General features: G+C 40.1%; 1 protein-coding gene across 6 annotated transcripts in view; it reads right to left on the bottom strand.

Annotated features, from left to right (window-relative positions):
• The window catches only part of LOC143648618 (interleukin-10 receptor subunit beta-like), an 85859-nt gene that overhangs the window by 32999 nt on the left and 35441 nt on the right, over positions 1-17419 (bottom strand). For 3 of the 6 annotated variants that reach the window (XR_013158672.1, XM_077118861.1, XM_077118862.1), the window contains exons 5-8: positions 16286-16458; positions 13590-13732; positions 9759-9927; positions 4463-4593 (exon numbers count right to left, since the gene is read on the bottom strand). Coding sequence is in view for 5 of the 6 variants with exons in the window: in XM_077118861.1 (XP_076974976.1) it covers positions 4463-4593; positions 9759-9927; positions 13590-13732; positions 16286-16458 (616 nt within the window). In the remaining variant the exon portion in view is untranslated. The remainder of the gene's footprint in view (positions 1-4462; positions 4594-9758; positions 9928-13589; positions 13733-16285; positions 16459-17419) is intronic. The other 3 variants (XM_077118868.1, XM_077118867.1, XM_077118863.1) reach the window with 2 other exon arrangements.

Genomic DNA, 17419 nt, shown 5'->3' with positions numbered 1-17419 from the left:
AACATCTCTTCCTTAGGTGCCAGGACTTTCTTCAGAGGTGTCAAGGAACTGTGGGTGAGGAAAGGCTCTAGGGAGCTTATTCCAATGGGGCCAGAGGCCAGGGAAATGTCTGTCTCCAGATCTGGAGGACCTTAAAGATGTGAAGATTTCTACAAGGCATAGGGTCAGGAATGAGAAGAGGAGACCAGGGTTCTCCTTCTCAGCCCTTGTACGAAATGCCTTCAGGAAAATGAGGCAGGCTGATTTTCACTCTGGGGATTGCGGAAGGAAAGGGGAGAGCTGGAGGACCCTGTTCCCAGACTGACCCAATGACCAACAGTGAGGAGGTTCCTTTCACAGACCTTGAACTGCCACCAGCATCATCCTCCCCCTACTATCCTGTGGCCACACAGGTCTGACACTGACAAATCTGGTTCTTCCCCGAGTCTCCACAGGCCCAACCTTGGAGAGCGTGCCCATGGACTATGGAAAGAGTTACTTGCTTCAGCAACACTGAAACCGTACATATTTGGGGAGAAAGAGAGGTGTAAAAGGAAAGGGGTTTTAGGGTGTTTGGGGTAATGGGGTCTTATAAGAATTTTAAGAGCAGAAAGTACTTTGTCAACAAGCTTTGGACATAATTGAACAAGTCTGGCATTCCCAAAGTGGCAAACCAAGATTTATATATCTGGGTGTAATACGGCATTGAAAAAGAGTTGGACTTAGGATTTTAAGGTTATTGGTTTAAAAGCCTATACTATTAAAAAAGAAAAAGAGAAACTATGGATTAAACTTAAAATATCAAGAAAATAAATACAATGATCAGAAACTGAACAAAGGTAGAAAAAAGGAAATAAATTTACTACAAACTACAAAATAATGAGAGTAGTTTACCAACTAGGGATCAAAGAGACTAAAAAAAACAGATAAACCTTTGCTTTAATTGATAAAAAGATTAAACAAAGCACAAACTTGAAAATCAGAAAAATTGTAAATAAGAAACAGTGGCAGATGAGAAAGAAACAACTTTATGGATCAGATTAATAAATTTGATAATCAAATTAAATGGATGTGACTTACAAAATTACAAAATATAAGAAAGACACAATAAGAAATAGAGAAGTTCAATAGGTAAATAACAAGGAAGAAATAATAAAATTTCCAAAGCATGACAACAAAAAAGGCATCTGGACTTAATACATTAATGAGAGAAAATTATCAAGCCTCCTGACAACAAATTGTCTCTACATTACATCACTTCAAAATAGAGACTGAAGGAACAGGCTTGCCAATTAATTTAATGAGATAAGACGACCACCAGAAAAGAAAGTTTTCAGCCAATCTCATTTATTAGTGTAAATGTAAAAGCCCTAAATAAGATTTTAGGGAAAATAACAAGATAATTATTTATTAAGAATTAGAGAACTAATTCACTTTGAAAAATGCATGTGAATACATGCAATGAACACAAAATTAGCAAACAATTTTCAAATATAGTAAATAATTTTCAAACAATTTTCTCAATAGATTTCTCTACTGGGTTGTTCATCTTTTTTTATTGAGTCATAGGACTTCTTTATAATTTCTGGGCACAAATGGTTTGCTGATTATTTAAGTTACATATATTTTCTCCCATCTTGTGGTTTAGCATTTTAATCTATTTACGATGACATTTGATGAAAAGAAAGTCTTAATTTTAAGGTAAGAGAACTTATCATTGTTTTGCCTTCACAGTTTTTGCTTTTTGTCTTTGAAGACAATCTTCTTTATCCCAAAGTCATAGAGAATCTCCCATATTACTTGCTAAAACGTTTACAGTTTTGCCTTTCACACTACAGTCTGTAATTTGACGTGAATGATTTTTTTTTATGTACAGTGTGAGGTAGGGATCTAATTTCATTCTATTGCCTCTCCCCATACAGATGGCATTTGTTGACTAGCCTATCCTTTCCAGTGATTTGCAGTACTTGCTCTGTCACATGTCAAGTTTCATTTCTGGTGGTCTGTTTTTGGGCTCCTCATCTGATCAGGTCTTTGCTAAAGCCTGTCAATAAGGTTTAATAATTTTATCTATAAAGGACTTGTACATCTGCTCTTAGAATTATTCGTTGGATACTTTTATAATATTTTTGTTACTATTGTAATGGTATCTTCTTCTTTAAAAAAAAAAACAAAAAACTATATAATTCCAGGTAAAATTGATCTACAGTGTCAGGAATCAGGCCAGTGGTTACCTTTGGTGAGGGGTAGTGACTAGAAGGTAGCAGGAGAGGAACTGGGGGTGAGGGTGGGGGGCTGGTCATGTTCTCTTTTTTGATCTAAGTAAGAGTTACATGGGTGTGTTCAGCTTAGGAAACTCACAGACTGTATCTACGACTTGTATAATTTATTTCTTGGATGTTGAAAAGCAATTTCATGTTTATTTTCTAAATTGAATATTGCTAGTATATTAAAATGCAATCATTTGCATACTGATTTGGATGTAACAACTTTGCTAAACTTTCTTGTTAATCCTAATAACTTATCTGTAGATTCGTTAGAATTATTTACTTAAATAAATAATAAAATCACTGTTCCTACTCTCTCCCTGCCCCAAGCTCAGACTTTAAGTTCTATAAGGATGTTTCTTTTTGTTGTTCACTTCTATGTCTCTAGCACCTAGAGCATGTTGGCACACATTAGATGCTCAATAAATATTTGATAAATGAAGGGGAAAAAAAAGATGCCATTAAAAATTCTAATGGCTCTTTTTGATTAAACACATACACAAACACAATGGGTCTAAAGTGTTCTAACATTCCTACAGCTTTTAAACACAGAGTAACAATTTTTGTTTTTTTTTTGCATGGGCAAGCACCAGGAATCAAACCTGGGTCTCAGGCACGGTGGCTCCAATGCTGAGCCACCCTGGCCCACCTCAGAGTAACAATTCAAATACTAGGGTCATTTGCTGCCAAAAAGAGACACAAGATAACAACACCTCCTCTTATTATTTGGGTTTTAACACAACAAAGGGAATAATTGCCATTAGCATTTAGTATGGACTCACCCAGAGAAGGGCAGAAATTAGGGGAGACCTGGGGGCTGGGGGGTAGCCCAGATGGGAAAAGTTCCAAGGAGGGAATAGGTATGGTCCTAAAGGTCGTTATATCTCAAGACCATAAAGAGAAATGGGTTAGAGTGGGATTAACCTAAGATCTCAAAGCAAAAGCAATGACTAGCAGACAGAGGAGAGGAATGGAGGCCCAAAGTAAACGTGCAATTGAACATAACAGAAAAGATTTTTTGTGAGATTCTAAAAGATATGTTACACGGATGGATAATAACATCCATTCTCCTAAGATAGGGATCATGATGTGGACAAAACCCAACACAGAGCCATTCACAACTCACGACACAAACTCCAATGCCAGTTAGGTTCAAATACTAAATGTAATTAAATTTTCCAAATAAAAACAAGAAGAGTGCAATTTTATCAACTCTGAAGGGATAGTTAAATATTGAAAATATAGGAGATAACAGAATAGGGTGAATGAGTTCAAAGAGAAAAATGAGATATTTCTGAACGAAAAATTATAAAACCAGTAGAAAAAAAGAAAGCAGTAGGAGAGAAAAAATGATAAATGATGGGTAGAAGCAGCTGAGGTAAAAGACATGAAGAGGTTTTAGAAACATAAAAGGTCAGGCAGTGGTTCAGTGGTAGAATGCCGCCCTCCATGCAGAAGACCCGGGTTCGCTTCCCGGACCATCCATGCCCACCCCCCACCAACAGAAAAAGAAATATATACAAGGTCAGTACCCAGACCTGAACGAGAGGTCAAAGGCTCTGAACAGAAAGCGTGTGCCTCAGGAAGAAGAAATGAAGACAAGAAAAGTGGTTGGTTTTACTAATAATCAAAGCAACTCACATAAGAGCAACTACGTGGGGGACATTATATACATAATAAATGAACCAAGTAGTAACAATAATTAATTCTACTGTCAGCAGGGCTTTGGAGAAATGTATACACTTATAATGTCACTGGCATTAGAAATCTGCTCCTTGATAGTATCTTTTCATAAGGTAAATCTACTTTCTGTATATGTCCCAAGAAGGAGTCCAAAATAAGAAGATAATGTATATTAAAATGCTCATTGCACTATGAGAATGACCAAAAGAACATAAGAAAGGAAAAGGAAAGAAAAAGAAATCAACCCCAATACCCTACTGCTGGGAAATAGTTAAGGGAAAAAATGATACATTAATAGTAATGAAATACCATGTGATCATTAAAAATAATATGTGGACAAAGAACAAAAAGAGAACATGAAATGTGTGCACACACTTATAACCACAAAACATATGCTTATAGGGATGAAATACAACCCTTGGTGCTTTTAGAAAACAGGACTTTCTTCTGTGAAAATGCTTAAATGTACAATAAAAATTCTGAAGTTAAAATAAAATACAAAGATAGAAATAAAAAAAAAAAACACTACATACCCAAGCTTTGGGGAAATCATTTCTTAAGCATATATAACCAATCCGTTTCAGTATTATTAAGCTGCTTATGAAGACAGATGCTATTAAAAACACAGTAATTATTCCTCCTACTTTGCCAGATTCAGATGACTCTGTTGGTGAGAAATTAAATTATTTATTTAACATAAATTCAATAAATAATAACAGATAGGAATCAATCATATCAGTTTGGTGGCAGAAGGTACTAAGGAAACAAAGGTTTGAAAAACCAGTTTTATTATTAAATACAAAAGAATGGAGAATAGTCCACACATACACACACATATATGATATACAATAAAAATGATACTAAGTTTCTGAAGTACATTTCTTTTGACTTAAAATTATATTTTACAACCTGATTCCAATAGAGTAGTTACACCCATGCGCAGCTATTTAAATTTAAATGAATGTAAATTAAATCAGATTAAGAACTCAGTTCCCCAGTCACACCAGTGTATTTCAAATGCTCAACAGCCACGTGTCAGTATGCATGGCAGGCAGAAGTAGAAAACGGAAATCTGCCTGAAAAAATGCAAATGGGTCATTCTGCAGCTGGAGCTCAGCCAGGCTAGAAATCAGGACCCTGTAGAAACAAATGGTTATTCCTATTACAAGGTCCCCTCAGTTTTCTGGCAAAGTTCCTTTTGGAAAATTTCAAACTTCTGGTTGAAAATAGCTTTTTTTTTTTTCTGAACAGACCAAGAAGAAGTTGGTGGCTATGTAACTAACGTTCCTAAAAAGATCTTTCTTAATCCTGTGACCATGGCCTCAGCCAAAATAGATACAGAAGAGAAAAAAAGAAAATAAAAATAGATTATGTATTCTTAAAAAGTCTTTAGAAGGTTAAGGAGAGAACAGAGAAAACATCAGTAAAGACCCCTGTGCTGTAAAATAACCAAGGATCGATGAACCCAACCATCCCCAGCAAGAGTGGCTAAGGGACTGGCAGATTAAGGAATCAGATCACATAAAGATGTACCTTTATGACACAAAATTCCTACTCTCCTGCAAGAGACACGGTAAACCAAAATGATTTATTTGGAAAAGCAACAATGTGATATTGAGATTCTGACTCATTCTGGTGTTCAGCTTCTTAAAGAATAAGTCCAGAAGACCATATATAATCTATTTAGCATCCCACAAACCACATTCGGTAAATTACAGATAACAAGCCACGAAAATGCTTCTCAACTTGCAGTATTCTCATGAGTCTGAGAGTTCTTCCACGAGAATTAAAAAGCAATGAATTTCAAAGTACATCGCAACAATCAGTTGTAGAACACATTTCAGAGTTTGGTATAGGTTACAATTTCACAAATTTAGGCTTTTATTTCTAGCTGCTCTAAGGTACTGGAAACTAAAAGAAACATCAATATACTGATTTAGCAATCATAGTCACTTGTTAAACCTGGCCTTCTCTTGTATAACTCCACCATCACCTTTGATCTTCTGTCACTCTCGAGGGGTAAAAAATTCTAATTTTTTCATGTTGGAAGGAGTAGTTGATAATACAGGATAGGGGGATGGAATTAGTTGATTCTGGAGAGGCTGGGCCCTCTAGGTTTCAGGATTTTTCTGGTTGAGGTACCCATCTGGAGGTTGTTAAGTTTCCAGAAAGCTACCCTAGTGCATGCATGCTATTTTAAAATATTCCAATCTGAAAAGACAGAAAGCCTTCTATCATTTCAACTCAGAAGTTATAATTGGATGTTATCACCATCGATCACCCATCTTGTTTAGAAAAGATCCACCCAGCCTGGCAAGGGGAACACTAGATTGTGACTTCAGAATTTGAATTTGGACAAACGTCTTTCTCCAGATTTACTGTTTAGATTTTTTAAACAAGATGTAGGGAACTTCACAAGCAGAGGGCCGAGCAACGAGGCAAGTCATCTCTGGTTACTATGAGCTTTAATGGGAAATAAAAATAACTGTCAAAAAGCTGATTGACGACTAATGTCAGCCTTCTGGAGCCCATTAACTGCTCCCTCGGTGGACCCTCTGTACCCCCACCTCCCACCGGGACTTTGAGGGGTATAGCCTGGTGGGCACCTGGCCCCCAGCTCGCAGCATACAGGTGGGATCACAAGGAGACTCCCTGCTCAAAACCCTCCGAGGGGTCCCATGTCACAATGGCCTCCATGGTCTCACGTCATCTTCATTCCATTAGGAAGCAGCAAAAATCTGGATCTCAAGTATTTGGGTAATGAGGGGTACCTGCACTGTCTCGGGTAAAGATAAAAGAATGGAAGTTGACTTAAAACGCAAAATGATGTGTTCACACTAAGTAAAGCCGAAGTGACAGTGAAGTAAAGAAGGGGGGAGGTGGCCACTGCCTTGTCACGGACCGTGTTAACCTCCAAGGAACCTCTGGAGTCTGCTGCATCTTGTGGGAGTTTCAGCAAGCCACTGCCGGTCATGTCACAATACTCACTGGATATTTTCTTGCAATACTGTTGGAGTTAACCTTTTTCTAAGTCCTACAGGCATCAGGAGCCCACAGGCAGTCTAAGATGTGTCCATATTTAATGAAAACTAACTTAAGCCAGAAGGCTGAGATCCTTTTTCCTTTAAAATCGGTCTGTCTGCAAACCCCCTTACTCAACCTCCACCCTCCAGCAGATGCTTTCTTGTAAACTTCCCTTACTCAGTATCAGTGCTCCATGGTTCCACAGGATGCTAGGGGTGGGGTTGCCCTATGACCCTGGAACCCCACTGCTCAGTGTATACCCGGAAGAACTGAGCGGGACACGATTGGACATTTGCACACTGGTGGTTCTGGGGGCAGTGTTCGTGACTCACAACGAATGGAGGTGGCCTAAGGGTACAATGAATAAGGAATGGAAAGGGGAACTATGGTGCACACATACAAGGGACGACTGAGTGGCCACAAGAAGGAATGAAGTTGTGAAGCATGCAACTAGATGAATGAACCTTAAGAGCCATATGTTGAATGAAATGTCAGAAACAAAAAGACAAATATCATCATGCTTCAATCATACGCACTAAGTATAATATAAAAATTTGGTGCATTAAATACAAGAGCATGGATTACCAGGTTGGGGTGTATTGTTAAGGGTCCTAGATTGTAAGCTCTTAGAGCAGTCATATATTTAGGAAATGTAACTGTTAATTCTAAATTCTGAGATACTGAGCTGTTTGTATATTACAATATACAATGTATATTACAATATACAATATACAAAAAAATATACAAAGCTCAGTTTGTATATTTTGGGTACTGCATTTCCTAATTTAACTTGTATGGTCAGTTTAGTTAACACCATAAGTACATGGAATCTTGAATAGGGCATGAGATTGTGTTGGTTCGTCCATGTTAGGGTGATGAACTGATACACCCCAGAGAGATGTGGACAGTGAATAATGAAGTATTTGCAAAGTCTCCTTGAAGAGATGGGGAGAAAGAAGGAAATATCCAACTTCCCTATTTAGAGAATTTCTGATATTCTCACAAGCAATGGGGGCAACTAAATCAATAGGATGAGCCCTCGATCTTAGGGGTCACCCCTATGAAAGTTATTCCTAAAAGGACAGGCTAAGCCTACTTAAAATCAGGCCTAAGAGTCACCCCCAGAGACCCTCTTTTGTTGCTCAGATGTGGCCTCTCTCTCTCTTTAAGCTGACATGGCAAGTGAACTCACTGCCCTCCCCCTCTACATGGGACATGACTCCCAGGGGTGTAAATCTTCCTGACAATGTGGGACAGCAATCCCCGGATGAGATGGGATGTGGATCAAGGGGTTGAGAAAATCTTGACCAAAAGGGGGAAGAAAGAAATGAGACAAAATAGTATCAGTGGCTGAAGAGATTTCAAAGACAGCTGAGAGGTTATCCTGGAGGTTATTCTTACACATTATACAGATATTCCCTTTTTAGTTTATGGTGCATTAGAGTGGATAGAGGGAAACTGTAGAGCTGTGTTCCAGTAGCCATGTTTCTTGAAGATGATTATATAATGATATGCCTTTTGCAATGTGACTGTGTGATCTAAAAATCTGTGTCTGATGCTCCTTTTATCTATGGTATGGATAGATGAGTAAAAAATATGGATAAAAAATAAATAATAGGGGGAACAAAGGTTAAAATAAATAAAAAAAAAAAGAAATTTCCCTTTTCAATCTTTTGGCTAAGATCTAATATAGCAATATCCACTGGGGTTGAGAAATTCAGAAGCGCATTTTTGGGGGAGATTTTTAAGGATGTTCACTTTTGGTGAATAGCTGGAGACCTAGTTACTTTCTGAGTGTGGCAGAACGAATCATGTACCTCAACAAAACACATGTTCTTAACCTGACTCTGTGTTCCTGTGGGTGTGAATTTAATTGTAAACAGGACCTCTAGAGGATGTTACTATTGGTTAAGGTGTAGTCAACTGAATTGCCCGTATACACTGGAGCCTTATAGAGAGAAGGTCATGTGGAGGAGCCAGAAGCCAGAGGAAGCCAGAAGAACAGATATAAGGAGAGAGGCGGAGGTGCAGACAAGGAATCCAGGGGTCGCAGCAAGCCAGCACCAGAGCTCCAGTTACAGGGAGAAAGAATGGCCCTCTCCACGCCTTGATTTTGGACTTTTAGCCTCCAAAACTGAGAGACGATAAATTCCTGTTCTTAAGCCAACCAGCGCGTGGTATGTATCATAGCAGCTGGCCAACTAAGACAGTGAGAAACTAAACAGTAGTGAATGTTCGTAAGCTTGATGGTTCTCACTGCAGACAGGTATCTTCATACGGCAGAAAGTCTGGGATTAGGCTGTTTCCTTCTGTTACCTTTGAAACAGAAGGGCTTCTTCAGCTAGCTCGTCCATGTTGGCAAGTTTCCCTTTCTAATATATTTTTTTTTTGTATGGTGGGGTCACATTTCATTCTTTTTCCATGTGAGTATCCTATTATTGCGGCACCATTTCTTGAATTTTTTGTTGCTGTTTGTTTGTTTGTGGGGAAGTGCATGGGCCAGGAATCAAACCTGGAACCCGGGTCTTCCACTTGGCAAGTGAGAATTCTACCACTGAACTACGCTTGCATCCTCTCAGGATTTCTGACCTTATAAAGATAGATATCTGATTGCTCCTAGGGTGGGATAATATATCCTTAAGTTACTCTGCCATCTCGTACGGACTGACTAGCAGAAAACAGCCCCTGTGATGTGCCTTTATTGGAAGAAATACCTTTAGCATGCATACCTTTAGGATTCTTTTGTTTAAATAAGCTTTCTCTCAGAGTAAAAGCAAAACATGAATTTTCAAAAACTTAACATACCTGATTCCCCGCCAGGTTGAAGGACAGTACATTTTAAGGGAGATTTTTTAATTGTTTCCTGGTCTCTAGGCTCAAAATAAACAGATACACAGTAGTTTGTGTTTGGAATTAACTTGTCCAGGACATAGCTGAAATTTCCAGTGATGTTTCTATTTATTTGGAGGTTATGCTGTAAAAATAATGAGTAAAAATAAAAAACACGTTTAGTGAAAACTTCATTCAGAGGTAGGCCCTAAGAGTCTTTTGGGGGATTTGTCTTCAAATTTTAAAAAGGGACAGAAATATCATAGGCTAGGCAAGGAAGAATATTTATAAGTCATTTTGGGCAAGCAACTTACCACAAAACTATAGGTACAAGTACATTCATATACTCACACACACATATTTTTAAACCATTGAATCGGGTCTAATATCTTCATTTTACAAATGAGGAAAAACAGTTCCAAAGAGGAGGAAAGGGTTCCATGCTGTTATTTTTCAAGATTATCTCATTTCATTAAAGATATGTGCTTACTTTACACTTCCTTAGGTACTTTCATACACGCTAACTTATTTGATTATCAAAACAGCCAGCAAGGTAGGCAGTATTCCTGTTCTACAGATGAGGCAACTGCAGCTCAGAGAGGTCAAGTAACTTCCCTGAGATCACACAGCTTGCCTGTGACAGAATTTAGGCAGATGTCTAGGTTTCTTGTTTTCTTGCCTAATACACCTTTGCCTCTTCTTTTCCATGTTGCTTTGTCCTGTTTTGGAATTAAAGAGATGACTGGAAAGTTATATCATGAGTTATACTTTTATATAATGTTAATAGCTTTCAAAATATCTTCTTATTAGCAGTTCATAAATTTGGCTTTTAGTCCTTCTTCAATGATTTTCTGCAAGTTTCTATGTGGAAGGAAGAGGAATCATTTATAAACCCAACAACCTAATAGCTCATGCATGGAAAGGAAGTAGTGAAGATTAGAGACAGGCACAGGCCACAGTGTCCTGGTAGGAGGTCACCTACTGTCCTGATTTGAAAGGAAGTATGTCCTCTAGAAAAGCCATGTTTTAATCTAAATTCCATTTCTTAAAGGCAAAATAATCCTTATTAAATACTGTATGCTTGAAACTGTAATCAGATCATCTCCCTGGAGATGTGATTTAATCAAGAGTGGTCGTCAAACTGGATTAGGTGATGACATGTCTCCACCCATTTGGGTGGGTCTTGATGAGTTTCTGGAGTCCTATAAGAGGAAACATTTTAGAGAATAAAAGAGATTCGGAGAGAGCAGAGAATGCTGCAGCACCACGAAGCAGAAGGTCCATCAGCCAGCGCTTTGGAGATGAAGAAGAAAATGCCTCCCGGGTAGCTTGATGAAAGAGGAAGCCAGGAGAGAAAGCTAGCAGATGATGCTGTGCTCACCATGTGCCCTTCCCATGAGGGAGAAACTGTGACTGTGTTCACCATGGGCCTTCTTGGGATGAGAGAGAAACCCTGAACTTCATCAGCCTTCTTGAACCAAGGTATCTTTCCCTGGATGGATGCCTTTGATTGGACATTTCTATAGACTTGTTTTAATTGGGACATTCTCTGGGCCTTAAAACTGTAAACTACCAACTCATTAAATTCCCCTTTTAAAAAGCCATTCTGTTTCTGGTATATTGCATTCTTGCAGCTAGCAAACTACAATACTTGCCTTGCAGTGGAACTACAGACCTGGCCAGGGGTCAGAACAGGGAATTCCGGACCTGAGTGAGTTAGAAATCCTGCTTCCTCTTTCACCAGGAAAATGGAAATTCCCGCCAGGCACCCACCCTCCAAAATGCATCTGTGTCTGCAAACTCTGCCTCCTCTTCTGTGCCAAGGGATGCATTGTCCTGCTCCAAGCCCCTGTCACCTCCTCCGGGTGCTCACAGGCTCCCATCCACTGTCGCCTGCTCTCACTGCTGGAACACGGACCTAGCACCCAGCACCTAGCACTCAGCACCTGCCCCTCCCCCTCCCCACAGAGCCGACTGCACGTGGACGTGCTGTCCGTTCTCCCATCTTAAAAAATGCCCCCCTCGACTCCATCATCGCCTCCAGCTACTCCAGCAAGACCCTCTTCTTCTTGATAGAAAAGTCCCTTCGAAGCATCAGCTCTCCTTCCTGTCCCTTATTTTCCTTCTCCCTGACTCTCCTGAATCCAAGCAGGTCTTTGCCCAAGCATTTCACCCAAACCACTCTTATCAAGGTCACGACTTCCAGTTCACTAAATCCAAAAATCAGTTTGTAGCCCTCATCTAATTTGTCCCGTTTACAGCATTTGGTCCCAGAGAGCACTCTCTCCTTCTGGAACTTTTTCCAGGACACTGCTCGTACCTGGTTCTCCTCCTACCAAGTCGGTTGCCCCTTCTCAGTTTTTGTTTTTTTGCTGTTTCTTCTTCATTTACTACATCTTCAAATTTTGGTGTGTTCCAAGCCCATCATCCTGGAAACCTCCTCTCCTCTCTGCACACTCACTTCTTGGTGGTCTCACTATTCTCATGGCATTCAGAACACACCAAGAAGCCAAGGACTCCCCAGGGACAACTCCCTGGCTCTGAGTTCTCCCCTGAATTCCAGACTCTGCTCAATATCTCCTCCTGGATGCCTCCCAGGCATTTCACACTCAACCTGCCCCAAAAAGGAACTACTGATACCACCCCCAGCCCCCATTCAGTCTCCCCATTTCAGTTAGCAGCAGCTCTGTCCATCCAGCAGCCCAGGCTGAAAGCACTGCAGCTGTAAGTCCTCACCCTCTCCTTCACTGCACACCCTAATCCATCCAAAAATATTGTTGGCTCTACTTGCAAAACAAATGCAGAGCTTGATTACTTCCCACCACCACCACCTTTCACCTGGATTATAGCAGTAGCCTCTTAACTGGTCTCTCTACTTCTGCCTTTGTCCCCTAGTGTCTGCTCTTAACACAGCAGCCAAGATGACCCTTAGTGTTTGCTCAGATGACGCCCCTCTACTACCCAACGTCCTGCAGGGGAGTTCCCTGTGCTTTCCGGGGACTGTGGACCCCTAGAACCCCTACCTGATCTGGCCCAGTCGCTTCCTCCTACTCTCCCCATTGTCCACTCCCAGCCATCCCTCCCTGCTATTTTCCAGTTCCACGAGGCCCACTCCAGCCTCAGGGCTTCTGGTCTTCCTATGCTCCCTGGCTGAAACACCCCTGCCCATGATATCCTGGGGGTCGGTACAGCTGCAAGGGCCTTATAATGGCAAAAGGCCAGGCAAGCCAATTGCTGGCACAGCAGGTGAGTGCAGTTTGTCCATTTCTGCTCATTCCAGCATTCCGAGGCAAGGAGAGATCAAGACATTGAAGGTCCAGGTCTGCCTGACAGCAAGATTGGTCCAAGGTTATTGACATTTAGTTTGATCCTTCAAGGAAACCAGGCGGGGAAAGAGGAGCCAGAAAGAACCACTTCCCTTGTCATAAGTGCTGGAGGGGCAGAGACAGATGCATTAGATGTGCTGCTCAGCCAAACCACTCCTTTCGAAGAAACGCTTGCCTTGGCTTGTGCACTTGGCTGCTCTCCTGTCCACACTACAAACCTCCCTCTTTCCTGCATGTCCTCTGATGCTGTGCACATAATTTATTCTTCTAATAACGACTGTGCTGCCGGATGAAGTGAACATTTTTGCAATGAATGAAATGTGATGACTTCTTTCCTAAAGTTCGACTGCACTGAAGCCCAGACCTTTTAGTTTTTAATCGTACAGCTACAAACATATATATATATTTTGAAGGCAAGGGAGTCAGGGGCATTCCTTACCAACTCTGGGCTGTTTTGATTCTAACACCAGAGGCCACTTACCTTCTTAACAATCTCTTCTGAGTGTTCTTCAATGACAAGCAGTAAATAATCTATCATCTTAGGAGTAATGGGTGGAAATTTCACTATCACATTCAGATGGTGTGTATAACCAACAATTTCAAACTCTGGTGGTTCAAAAGACACTGTTTAAAAATAAAATCAGATACAAACTCCAACGTCAGCCAATGATTGCATAATGATAATGCCTCCCACTGTCATGACACAACTCTAATTTGCTGTAGCTATTTCTTTTTAACCAAGTTTAATATATGCTCTTCTACTGTGCTGGTGAAAAACTAAGAACAATAAAAAATGAAGTAATTTGTTTAATATCACCCCAAGGAATAGACGACAAATACTGGGATGGAAGTTAGTAACTTTCCCAATTTTCAGGCTGTATTCTAAACACAAAATTAAAACTGACTCTCCCTCTTCCCCCATACTAGAATAATAATACATAATCATTATAGAAACATTAGAAAATGCAGATATAAAATTCTCCCTGAATGTGGTTAATCATCTACTTACAAATAAATATAAAAACTAAAACAGAATCACTTTTACCCATACATTCTGCATATTACATTAACATATCAATAACTACTCATCTATGTCAAGGCCAGGCAAACTATAGCCTGCAGGTTGGATTTCTGCACAACTTGGGAGTTAAAAATGGCTTCCATTTTTTAAAGAGTTGTAAAAAAAAAATGAAGAATATGTGATAAAGGTCATATGTAGCTTGCAAAGTGTAAAATGTTTTTTATCTGGCCTTTTAGAGAAAGTTTGCAGAGCCCTAATCTCTATCTTCATTTTTGAAGTCATGGCTATACCATGACTTCCCAGACTCACTGTTTTAAATATTGAGACTGTCTCTAATTTGTCTGAATATGATCAATGTGTCAGTGAGTACTCTTGAAGCTAAATCTTTGCATTTGTCCTTAATTATTTAAGAAAAATAATAACTACAGAGGAATTCTGGAAGAGAGGAGAGACATATTAAGGATTTTACTATATACTGTTAGAGACCTTCAGAAAGGTGGTACCAAATCACACTCTCTGCCTTCTCCTGAAACCTGGGCATTTATGTGTTTTTAATAGTTTCCATTTTGATTAACAAAAAGCACAATCTCATTATTACTTTAATATACTTTCTTTAATAGTATGAATGCCATGATCTATAAATTGTACTTTTCTTTCCTTTTTGAGGGAATTCCAGCAAATATCATAAGTGACCGAACTGTAGGGAATTTGGTTGTCACTATCATTCTTTTATATATATATATATAAAAAAGAATTTTTTATATATATATATATACACACACACACAATAGGGAGCTGAAGCGGCATCTTTCTTTAGAAAACAGGCTGCTTATTAGGAAACTGAACAAATGTAATGGAGCCTGCAAATCAAAATCTCCATGAGATACCACTTCACACCCACCAAGATGATTATTATTTAAAAAATAAATAACACCTGCTGGCGAGGATGTGAAGCAACTGGAATTCCTATGCATTTCTGGTGGGACTGTAAAATGGTACAGCTGCTGTGGAAACATTTTGGCATTCCTCAAAAGGCAAAACACAGACGTACCATATGACCTGGCGATACTACTCCTAGGTATAAACCCGATTTCTGAAAATTGAAACTCAAACAGATGTTTGTAGACCACTGATCACAGTAGCTTTATTCACAATAGCAAAAGGGTGGGGACAACCCAAGTGTCTATCAACAGAGGAATGGCTAAACATATGTGGCATATCCATAATGTAATGCTATTCGGCCTTTAGTAAGAATGCTGTTGTGATACACGATCCAGCAGGGATAAACCTGGAAGGCACTATGCAAAGTGAAATGAGCCAGGCACAAAGGGGCCAATATTGTATGATTCCACTTCTATGCAATATCTAGAAGAAGCAGATTCACAGACAGAATATCAGAGATCACCAGGGGCTGACAGGATGGGGAAGTGTTGGTTAATGGGAACAGAGTTGCTGTTCTGGGTGGTGAAAAGTTTTAATAACGGAAGGTGGGGAAGGTAGGGTAATATTGTAAAAGCAATTAATTCCACTGAATTGTATACTTAATAACATTTAAAATGCCAAATTTTGTGTTTATATATTTATATTCCTATACACACAGAGAGAAAGGTACACAGCCTGGTTGAGGGTTAGCAATTGCCCTGGAGCTGTTAAACGCAAGGGCCTTAGGCAGCTGAACGCAATTTCGGCAGCAAAAAGAAGAGGCAGATGGAATCCCAGGCTCCGGGCTTCCTCCTCTAAGCTTGCAGGTTCATGGGAACGAGACCCATGGCTTATGACTTGGGGATGGAGTTGTAGGATTAAGGAAAACATTGGCTGAAGGGGTTGTGGCAGCTTGGACACAGGTGACCTGAGCTGGACCCCCCACTTCCTATCAGGCTGTGAAACAAACAGAAGACCACTGGCTCCTCCTTTCTGAATGCCTGCCCTACACAGGCATGGTGTAACAACTCACAAAGTATGGGTTATGGTTTCAGATGAGAAAACTGAGGCTCAGAGAAGCAGAGTAATGAATTCACATTTGCAGAGGGAGGGAGAGGCAGGACCAGGAGTTGTACTTAGCTTTGAGTCTGAAACACCTTTGCTGACCTGGCCTGATTAGCACATGGTGAAGATCATGAGGAGGAGAGGATGGAGATAAACAGAGACCAACTCACCGTCCATTGTCAGGAAAAAACTGTATCCGCAAGTGACCAACTGTGTGCTCCCTTTGAATCCTACAACACTGGGGATGTAGGTCTCGGGCACCTGTTCCCACACATCGGTGAGGTCACATAACGGTCTCGTGATATTTGTGCAGTGCTCAACAATCTGCATATCTTCTGGACTACTTGGAAACGGAGACGGAAAAACTTCAGCATTTATGGAATGAGAGTCACAGTTATCTACAAAATTCCCTCTCCCATTTCCTCTAGGACTCTGCTCAGATAACACAGAAACAATTCAATTCCCTTTATTACTTTATGTAAAATAGCACCCACCCATACCCCCTACACATTGGCCCCTCTTTATTTTTCTTCACAGTGTTTACCACTACCTGCCACATTATATTTTTACTTGTTTATTGAGGTCTCTGCCTACATTCAGAATGTCAGCTCCAGAAGGGTATTTGTGCTCATGGCAGCATCTCTTGGCATATTAGTTGGTGTGCAGTAAACATTGGCTAGATGAATGAATGAGTGGCTGAATGAACAAATGAACAAAACTTGGGCTTTACTGGTAGGGGTCCTAGATCTCCTTGTCCCGAAGGACAATTATGAATGCATTCCTTAAAACCCACTCCCTTCCTGGCTGAGGACCACAACATCCAGCCCTAAGTCAGCCCTGCTTGTGCTATTTTAGGAAGAACACAGACATATGATCTCCTGAGTCCCAGAAAGGTACATGGGGGACACATGTGACCGTGCAATGGTGAGAGAAATTTTAAGACTTTGCAGACACCAAAGACGAACTTCAATGGGACTGTCACTAGGATCAGCAACAGTTAGAAGCCAAATAAACAATCAACAAAAGGATGCTCCGAGGGCTAATGGATTAAAACTAGGACATGTGAGGATGACTGTAGAAAGAAGAAAGTCAAAGAAGGTTCCATCTATTACCTTATTTATCTTAAAGCCACACCTAGGTAGGAGATATTGGCTTAGAAAGTCAAAGAAAGCTCCATCTATTATGTTATTTATCTTTATAGCCACACCTAGGTAGGAGATATTGGCTTAGAGAATCTGAGATCTGTGCTCAATGTCACAGCTGATTCATGACAAAGCCAGAATTTGAACACCGTCTATCCAAGT

The sequence above is a fragment of the Tamandua tetradactyla genome, chromosome 10, assembly GCF_023851605.1.
Source record: "Tamandua tetradactyla isolate mTamTet1 chromosome 10, mTamTet1.pri, whole genome shotgun sequence".
In the NCBI taxonomy this organism is placed as follows: Eukaryota; Metazoa; Chordata; class Mammalia; order Pilosa; family Myrmecophagidae; genus Tamandua; species Tamandua tetradactyla.
This window is presented reverse-complemented; position numbering and strand designations above follow the sequence as displayed.